This window comes from Netta rufina, assembly GCF_964035555.1.
Source record: "Netta rufina genome assembly, chromosome: 30".
Lineage (NCBI taxonomy): Eukaryota > Metazoa > Chordata > Aves > Anseriformes > Anatidae > Netta > Netta rufina.
The window spans coordinates 2,389,977-2,399,238 of record NC_140154.1 but is presented as its reverse complement, the minus strand read 5'-3'; the positions used below and the strand labels follow the sequence as shown (position 1 = coordinate 2,399,238).

The following is a 9,262-nucleotide window of genomic DNA, read 5'->3' as shown; positions in this document are numbered from 1 at the left end:
CGCGGCCGCCTCTGTCCTGCTCCGCTCCCCACGCGTGGGGGGGGAGTGAAGGATCCGCGAGGATCGGGGGGGGGGAGAATAAGGTGGGATAGGGGGGAAGGTCTGCACAGGGGGCTGCAAACGCTGAGGGGGGGGGGCACGCAGCCCCCCCCAATTTCTCCCCCCCCCCCCCAGCTCCGTTCCCGAGGGCGGCGGCGCCACCTGGCGGCAGGAGGGGGGCGCAGCGCCCCGCCGGGGGGCTCGGGGAGCTGGGACCCCCCCCGGCAGCGGGGACCCCCATTCAAGCAGCGGGGGGCACACACGAACCCCCTTCCCTCCCTCCTCCCCCCCCCCCGCAGCCACAGCCCCGGCAGGATGTGCCCGCAGTCCCCCCGACTCCCCCCCCCCCCCCCCATTGCCACCAACCAGGAGCCTGCGCATCAGTTTTTACAAATTTTATTTATAACAATATCTGTTTTGTTTAGTTGTAAAGTAATCCAGCAAAAATTATTAAAACATTTCCCCCCAATAAAAGGATGGGGTTGCCCCCTGCCCTCCCCCCACATGCGTTTATTTATTTCTACTATAAAAGCTAGGTCATTTCCATGTTTTGTTTGTTTTTTTTTATGTTTTTTTTTTCTTTTTCCTGTTAAAAAATGTGCATGTCGGAGAGCAGGCGAGGTGGGGGTGGTGCCAGAGCGAGGTGGGGGACCCTGCGCCACAGCGGGGCTGGGGGGGCTTCGTCCCCGTCCCCGTGTAACAGTCGGGCAGAGCCAGAAGGGGCCGAGATGCTGGGGAGCAGCGGAGAGAAAGGGGGGAAAGGGGAGCAGCGTGGGGGGGGGTGGGCAAAGAGGGGGTCTCAGGGGGGCTGCGGGTGGGGGGGGACTGGAGCCGAGAGCCGGGGTGGGCGCGGGCCCCGCTCTGCCCTCGCCGCCTGCGGCGGTTGCCCCGTCCGCCGCCAGCCCTCGTGGCGGTGGCCCTGCGAGCTCATCCTTGGCCGTCCTCGTCCCGGCACCGCGACCTTTGCGCCAAGCCCGCTGCCGTAGCCCGTGCGGGGAAGGGGGGGGACACAGGGGTAGCGGGGGAAGGGAGGGGGGGGGGCCCCCGATGTCGAGAAATTTCAAATAAACCAAAGCCGGATCTGGCAACGAAGAGGCGCTGAGGCCAGGTACTGGGGAATATACAGGTAATAATACTGCTCACATAGAAAAGTAATAATCCTTCATTTGTACATTTATACAGTGGCTCTCGGCTCCCCCCCGCCCCCTGCCCGCCCCCCCCCCTCCCCCCCCGCCATGGGTGTCTGTGCCAGGCCAGCAGCGGCCCCTCGCCCCCGCGCCGTCCCTACGCCAGGGGGTCCGCCAGGTCATCGTCTGCACCCCGCGACAGCAGCTCCCGCTTCTCGTCTGTGCTGGCCAGCGAGTTGCGGCTGTTGTGGGCACCCATGTACAGCGTGGCGTAGACGGGGTTGGTGAAGTTGGTGGGCTGCGGAGAGGAATGGGGCGCAGGTCAGGAGGGGGTACAGACACCCCCTCCCCAGCACAGCTGGTCCCAGAGGGGACCCTCGCCCCAGGGTGCCAGGCACAACGGCCTCGGTGCAAGCCTGAACTGGCAGCAGCGCTGTGTGGTGTGGCACTGCCAAGGCTGTGGCTGTCACCATCCGTCCCCAAACTGCCCCCGAGCCCCCCAACCTCCTCTGCACAGAGGGCAGCCCCCTCTCAGCCCTGCCTTGGGCTGGCCTTGCACACCCAAGGGCCTTTCTGAGCCACGCAGACCCTGCTCCGCACCTTGTCAGGGTCCAGGGCAAAGTCGGCGTCCAGCAGCTCCCCCACGTCGTCGTCGGGCTCCCCCTCGTACATCTTGTAGGTGGGGTTCCCGATCTCCACGTTCATGGCACCGTTCGTCATCCGCTGGTGCTGGAAGCCCTTGGCGCTGGGGAGGGCACAAAACACGGGGTCAGGGAGCAAGGTGCAGGAAAGGGGCCTAGATCCCCCCAGCAGCCCCTCCTGCTTGTTTGTCCCACGCAGCCAAGGCTTTTTCAAGCCCTGCCACGGGGATTTCCATCTCAGCTCAGTAACATTCCCCCAGGACCCCTGGAGTGCCCCGACTCACCCCTTAATCCTCCACTTGTACCAGACAAAAGCCACCACGGTGAGGAGGATCAGCAGCAGCAGGATGGGGATGATGATGGAGGCCGTTCCTGAGGGACAAGGGGTGGGGGTGCTGGTCAAGGTGTGTGGCAGCTGACACCCTCCCCATGGGTCAGAGTTGGAGCAGGAGCACCCCATCCCCACCCGGAGAATGGGGCTCAGGAGCACCCCCCCAAGCTGGGAGGGGGACACAGGCTTCTCTTCCCGACCCCGACACTGGGGCTGAGCCTCCCGCGGCAGGGCATGCTGTACGTACGGTTGCTCTGCTGCTCGCTGACGATGAAATCCTCGCAGCGCGTCCCAGTCATCCCCACCGGGCACCTGAGAATGTGGGGAGAGCAGCGGGGTTAGCGGGGGGCAGGACATCATGCGGGGGTTAGGGGGGAGAGGTGGGGCACAGACCTGTGGGTCAAGGGGTGGATGGAAAGGGGGGGGGGGGCACAGATTGGGGTCTGTCAGTCATGTGCTCCCTGTGCTTAGGGGGCAAGAAAACAATCCTTCACCCTCCCTGGAGACCTTGGGGCCCACTCATAGCCCCAATAAGCACCGTGGCCAGCCCCCAGCTCTGCTTACAGGCACTCGGGCAGCTGTGTTTTGTCACTGATGGAGCAGGTCCCGCCGTGCATGCAGTAGTCATCACAGGTCAGGCAGCTGGGCGCTATCTTGCCATCAGGGCAGCTGTGGGGCAGAGCGGATCAGCACGCAGGCACCCACAAGCTCCCCTCTGCCCTGCACCTGCCCCACAGTGCCCTGGACTCTGCTGGCTCATCCCACTGGCACCGCGCAGGGCCGTGCTGTGCCATGCCCATGGCTGCTGGGTCACCAGGATGGGCCTGGGCAGACCCCTCCACCACTGCATCCCATCACCCTGAGGGCTCCCACTGATCTGAGCTGCCCTTCCACAGCCAGACCTCAATTACTGAACCAGCACCTCGCCGCCATGGCCGTGCCCAGATGATCCAGCCACAGGATACAAGTTCCTTCTTGGGTCTCCGTGCCCACCCAACCCCTCTCCCTCCTTTGAGTTCAACAGCCCTGGCACGTACATGCAGGACACTTCTCCATTCTGCTTGTTGATGCTGCACTTGCCCTCCTGGCAGCGGGAGCATTTGTTCTCCTGGCACTGGGCGCCCTCGAACTGCGGGGGGCAGCGGCACTGCTTGACGCCGCTGGCCGTCATCTGGCACACACCCTCGTTCTCACAGTAGTCGAAGCACTGCCCTGCAGGGGATAGTAGGGCCAGGGTGGGTGGGGAGCAGCCCCACGCTGGCCCCCCTGAGACCGACTGCAAGGCTGCTCACCACCCTTCTCTCCCACAGAGCACCCCACTGCCCCACAACCCCTGGAGAGCATTCCCCAGGAGAGCGGTGCCCAGCAGTCCCAATTCCCGGGTGCTGTCCCCAGCCGCCCTCGCGAGCAGCACTCACGGTACTGGCAGCGGTCCCCGATGAAGGAGGGCAGGCAGCGGCAGTTGGGCTGGTTGCCCTGGTTGACCGTGCAGCTGCCGTTGTTGAGGCAGTAGTCAGTGCACACTTGCTGGTTGCACCGGGGCCCCGTGAAGCCAGTGGGGCAGCGACAGGTTGGCATGCCTGAGAAGAAGAGCTGTCAGGGCGCCGCTCCACTGGCCCGTCCACCCAGGACCAGCCCGGCCCCCGCAGCAGTCCTCACCTGACGGGGAGGCAGCGCACATGCCCCCGTTCTGGCAGTAGTCCCAGCACTGGTTGATCTGGCACTTCTCGCCATTGTAGCGCGGCTGGCACCGGCACTTGGCCTGCTTGCGGGCATTGAGGAAGCAGCTGCCCCCGTTCAGGCACACCAGGTCGCAGGTGTCGGTGGTGGGCACTGGGGGCGAGGGTGGGAGGTGAGTGGGGCCGTGCTGTGCCGCCCTGGGGCAGCCCCCAGCCTCCTCCAGGCCCGTGGGACCACTTACCGACGGCAGAGGCGGTGGGCGAGGGGATGACCACGCAGGTGCCGTTGTCCAGGCGCTTGCCGTTGGGGCAGGTGCAGACGGGGCCGCTGGGACTCAGCAGGCAGAGCCACTCGCACTTCTTACGGTCGCAAGGGTTGGTCACTGTGGGGAGGACAGAAGGGACGACGTGGGCTGAGGCACGGCAAGCTGTCCTGGCACCCTCCTGGCAAACAGCCCCTGCTGAGCCAGCGGCCTGTGGACACCCGGTGGCACCGCACAGCTGCCCAAGCCCCGTTTCACCCCATCTCCCAGTGCCTTCAGGTCACCAACCGACAGCTTTCCAGTGCGCCTGGGTAACCCCTGTCCCACGTGAACCCCCTGCTTTGCCAACCAAAGGGCCCCCATTCTCCCACCCTGGCCTTGTAAACTGCTCAACAAATGCTGAGTCCTCTGCCAGCGCTCCCCTTGTCCTTTCTGTGCCAGAAAGGACGCATCCTGCCCCAGACCAAGGGCCTCGGGCCCGACACGCACCCTCCGGCTGCTTGTACTGGTGGTAGAGCACAACGTCGGTGGCGTGATTGAGGCCTGACGTCAGGTTGGTGACAGACTTGTGCCCGAACTTGTGGATCTTGAAGATGCGGTTGTTGATGTAGGTGACACCATAGATGTAGTCCTCAAAGATGTCAATGCTGAAGGGATGGCTCAGCCCTGGGGAAGCGAAGAGAGGACACGAGCAGTCAGAGGTGGCTCAGGAGCTGACAGCACAGCTGGCCAGTCGCTGCCTTGGACAGGGATGATGGATTTTGGATGGATTTTGGGCTAGGGCCTCCCACCCTGTACAAGGCGGGCAGCGGGGGGGACAGCAGTGTCACAACAGACTCTGGTCCTGCTGTGGAGCATTTAACGAGTAAGATCTGTGCTCACTACTGTTTGCTGAGCATCCCTGATCAGTGCTAGGGGATTGTCCTGCTCCAAGCCAGGTCACAAGCCAGGTCATGGGCCCCCAGGGAGCCTCGTGGGACCCCAAGCCAGGGACATTGACCTTGGCCAGGTCAGCCTCTTCCCTGCTGCTCCAGGGCGTCTCGGGGCGCTGCTCACCTTTCTTGTTGTCAATGGCCACAACAGGGTCAGTGCCGTTGAGCCGGATGCTGCCGATGACGGAGAGCTTGGCGTCAGCCCAGTACAGCCGCTCGTTGTGGTAGTCCACGGCCAGGCCTGGTGCAAACACACCCCAGTGAGGGACAAGCCCGTAGCCCACCCCAATCCCCTGCTGGCCAGCAGAGCCATCCAACACCCCGCTGTGCCTTCATGCCCTATCCACGCCAGTCACAGGGCTCAGCTGTGTCCCCCTGCTGTATGCCAAGGCCTTTACCACCCCTTGTGCCCCTCCTGGCACCCATTTTTATTCACCTGTTGGCCACTGGATGTTGTCTTGCACCAGGGTCTCGCGCAGTGTCCCATCCATAGCGGCCGTCTCAATCTTGGGGTGATTGCCCCAGTCTGACCAGTACATGGTCCTGTGAAGGACACAGGCCGGTCATTCTCATTGGGGGAGTAAGGAGGGAAAGAGCAAAACAGTCCAACAGCCCATCAGAGGAGAAATCCTCAGCCTTCTCCCAACGCCATCCTTGAGGGGCTAGCCGACTCCAGATACAACTCACGCTACCAATGGGGCACAGGAAGTTTCTACCACGGAGGGCTTATTGGTAAGGGACTGGGGCGAGGACAGAGTAGAGAGGAAGTGAGAAAGGGCTCGAGTCTCACCCCCTAAGCGGGTCAACTACGATGGCGTGCGGCTCATCGATCATGCCTGAAATCAGCGTCTTGCGATTCTCGCCTTTCATCTGTGCCACTTCAATGACATCCCGCCCAGAGTCCGTCCAGTAGATGTTCCCAGCAACCCAGTCGATGGCAATACCCCGCGGCATCTTCAGCCCAGAGATCTGGGAAGGGCAGAAAGGAGGAAGGGGTCAGGGCCGGACCCCAGCAGCCTGGCCACGTGCCTCCTGCCACGCGCGGACAGAGCTCACATTCAGGTGGGTGACGCCACCATCGATCTGGCGCCGGTTGCGGTTGGAAGCGGTGGAGGCGGCCGAGGAGGCCGGCAGCTCGCAGTACGAGATCCTGCCCGTGTGCCAGTTGGTCCAGTAGATTTTGTTGCCCTTGACGTAGATGTCCATGGCATCGATGCGCACGTTCTCATCACCCTGGAAGGCCGGCTCGTAGGCAGAGTTGGGGTTGAAGGGGTACATGCTCCGGATCTTGTTGTCATCCGCGATGTAGAGGATTTGGTGCTCTGAGCCTGTGAGGGAGGAGCTGTTAGTGCAGGACCAGGAGCCTGGGGCCAGCCCGGCTCTACAGTGGGGCATGGGACTGGGTCTCTCAGCACCCCTTTAGCAAAAACAGACGGACAGGAGACCCCTGACAGGGCCAGGCTGAGCATCCTGGGAGGAAGGATGGGATGGATTCTCCCCAAGAGGCAGAGAATACGGGGGAGAAGGAGAGGGAATGGGGGCTGGAAGACATAAAGACATGCTCAGGATTTGTGCAAGCCCCAACCTTCTGCCTTGCACATGTTGTCAGTCTTCATGAAGTTCTTGGCGCAGCTGCAGACATGGGAGCCTTTGGTGTTGTTGCAGAGCTGGGAGCAGGTCCCGAAGTGCAGGCACTCATTGACATCTGGGCAGAGGGAAGATAGGGGTCATGGGAGGACCAGGAGGGTGTTTCCAAGCAACGCCAGGTTCAGGCCCTCTCTGGGAGCAGTGCTGGGCTAGCAGGACTCAGAGACCCCATCTCTCCCCCAGTGCCCCAAGGACACCGTTCCTGACACCCCCGCCACTCCAGGGATATTAAGGGGCATCTTAGGGGTGAAATCCAGCCGTAAACCCAACAGCCAGACCTCAAGTGCTCCCCAGCAGTGGTGGAAGTACCTTGACAGGAATTCTTGTCTGGCACCTTCTGAAAGCCTCTGCGGCATGTGCAGTACGAGGTGGGCTGCGACTGGATGCACTGGGCCTCATCTCCACACATGGTGGTGTTGGTCATGCAGTCGTACGACTTGTGATCTGTGGTGGGAGACGCGGTCAGCACCCACCACCCCACAGCTCCCCCCGCATTCCCCCTCGGCACCCCCAGCTACCCACGCACCGTGGGAGCAGGACTTCTCATCTGAGCCATCTCCGCAGTCATCAAAGAAGTTGCAGCGGAGGTTGGCGCTGATGCACTTTTTGTTCTCACACAGGAACTCGTTCTTGTCCTGGCTGCAGCTCTTGGGCTTGGCCGTGGGGGACTCTGTGGGAGCACAGGCAGCAGCTGTGACAATCTGCGGCCCTGGGCACCCGGCCCCACAGGTGTGACGGGATGAGAGTGGCCGGGGCAGGGTCCCAGGATGCTAGCGCTCGCCTCCCGATTTTTGGAAGAAGGAGGGGGGTGAAGCAAACACTATCGCCTGGGTTGAAGCCAGGGCCCTGCGAGGACCAGCCCGAGGACAGCAGCCAACCCAGTCCGCACTCACCACAGTCCTTCTCATCCGTGTTGTCTCCACAGTTGTCAATGCCGTCGCACTGTCGACCGATCCACAGACATACCCGGTCGTTCTTGCAGCGGAACGGTCTGTTGGGGGGACACTGGAATTTCACTGCACCAGCAAACAGAAACAAACGGTGACGGTGAAAGGAGACGCCATAGCCAGGCTGTCACACTTGTCACAAGCTGCTGCTCGGCCTCTGCCCGATCCCAGAGTGGCCTGTCCCACAGGTGCGAGCAGGCTCCAGAGACTAAAGCAAAGAGACTGAAGCAAAGACAACCATCCGTCGCCGGCCCGCGCTGCGGGAAGGCTCAGCCTCTCTGCCCTGTCCTCCCCCAGCCCCAGCTCTCTGCAAGGCTGCTCTGGAGCAGAGCCTCCTCCCAACCCTGTCCTCCTGGCACAGCTGGAGGTGACAAGGAGAGGTGCCCAAGCCCCTCGCGGTGCCTGCAGCAGCGAGCCAGCTCCGGCAATGCCTCCCTTCACTGGCCGGCGGGTGCCAGGGCGACCACACACCAGGAGCGGGGAAAGGCAAGGCAACATCACTCACAGCATTCCTCGGGGTTTTCGTCTGAGTTATCCCCACAGTCATCCTCCCCATCGCACTTCCAGGCCAGGGGCTTGCACAGCGTGTTGTTGCACTGGAACTCGTCCAGGGGGCAGGTGCGAACTGCAGGACAGCACGGGGCAGGAAGGAAGCCGCACATGAGCCGGCAGTGTCCGGGTGCTGCCCCTCCTGCTTCCAGCACAGCTGGGAACCCTGAGGGGGCTGCGTACATGTCTGACCCCCCCGCCCCACTGGAACTGGGCTTAGTGGTGCTGGCACCAGCACCGAGGGGAGATCTGGTGTTTGACAGGACCCTGCTGTGATGGCCAACCTATACTGCTCCTGCACTGCTGCTGCCAACCCCACAGCCACAGCATGGGCAGACAGCAGCCCCGTCACAGGCCTTGCGACCACCCCACAGGGATATGGGGCACAGGGTGGGGGGCACGACCAGCAAAGGGGGCAGGAGGAGCGGCGCAGCACTACCCTTACCTCCAGTGCCGCAGTCTTCCTCGTCAGTGCCATCCATGCAGTCGGCGTCAGCATCACAGCGCCAGCGCATGGGGATGCAGTGCCCGTTCTTGCACTGGAACTGGTCAAACTCGCAGCGCGGCGTGCAGTCTTTCTGCAGCGGAAAGGCAGGGGACAGCAGTCAGCAGGGACAGCCCGCACCGTGGCAGGCTCCTGCCCCGTGGCTGCAGCCAGGAACAGGCCCTCAGACCCCGGGTCTCCAGGTACTGGGGCTGCCTCGCAACGTGAGGGGGACCAGTGGCAGAGGCAGATCCGGAGGATGTGGCCCCGCTCCCAGATGCAGGCAGGGAGGTGGGGGTGCCGGCAGAAAGCCCCCCCCAGCACCGTACCTCATCGGAGCCATCCGCGCAGTCGTGGTCCCCGTCGCACTTCCACCTGCCTGCGATGCAGCGGCCATTGGCACACGAGAACTCGCTCTCTGAGCAGGGCCGAGGTGCTGGGGACAGACAAGAGGGGGGAGTGCCCCTGAGCACAGGCTGCAGGGGTTGCAGGGCACCCTGGCTGACTGTCGGGGGGGGAACGGGATGATAGGAAAACTCTTTGGTGCCATGGCACTGGGGAGAGGGTGGGCACGCAGTCAATGGGCAGAGCCAAGACCCCTGCCCAGCTCCAGCCCAGGGCTC

At 63.1% G+C, this 9,262-nt stretch overlaps 1 protein-coding gene across 2 annotated transcripts in view; it reads right to left on the bottom strand.

Moving 5' to 3' along the window:
* Positions 1-459: 459 nt before the first annotated feature.
* The window catches only part of LRP1 (LDL receptor related protein 1), an 89,064-nt gene continuing 80,261 nt past the window's right edge, over positions 460-9,262 (bottom strand). For both annotated transcript variants that reach the window (XM_084303630.1, XM_084303631.1), the window contains exons 69-89: positions 8,969-9,075; positions 8,601-8,733; positions 8,112-8,231; positions 7,553-7,675; positions 7,186-7,329; positions 6,969-7,103; positions 6,598-6,717; positions 6,069-6,340; positions 5,803-5,981; positions 5,449-5,555; positions 5,137-5,253; positions 4,570-4,746; positions 4,060-4,200; positions 3,798-3,971; positions 3,557-3,718; positions 3,176-3,350; positions 2,703-2,807; positions 2,386-2,450; positions 2,092-2,179; positions 1,767-1,911; positions 460-1,464 (exon numbers count right to left, since the gene is read on the bottom strand). In XM_084303630.1, coding sequence (XP_084159756.1) covers positions 1,324-1,464; positions 1,767-1,911; positions 2,092-2,179; positions 2,386-2,450; positions 2,703-2,807; positions 3,176-3,350; positions 3,557-3,718; positions 3,798-3,971; positions 4,060-4,200; positions 4,570-4,746; positions 5,137-5,253; positions 5,449-5,555; positions 5,803-5,981; positions 6,069-6,340; positions 6,598-6,717; positions 6,969-7,103; positions 7,186-7,329; positions 7,553-7,675; positions 8,112-8,231; positions 8,601-8,733; positions 8,969-9,075 — 2,930 coding nt within the window. In that variant the 3' untranslated portion in view covers positions 460-1,323. The remainder of the gene's footprint in view (positions 1,465-1,766; positions 1,912-2,091; positions 2,180-2,385; positions 2,451-2,702; positions 2,808-3,175; positions 3,351-3,556; positions 3,719-3,797; positions 3,972-4,059; positions 4,201-4,569; positions 4,747-5,136; positions 5,254-5,448; positions 5,556-5,802; positions 5,982-6,068; positions 6,341-6,597; positions 6,718-6,968; positions 7,104-7,185; positions 7,330-7,552; positions 7,676-8,111; positions 8,232-8,600; positions 8,734-8,968; positions 9,076-9,262) is intronic.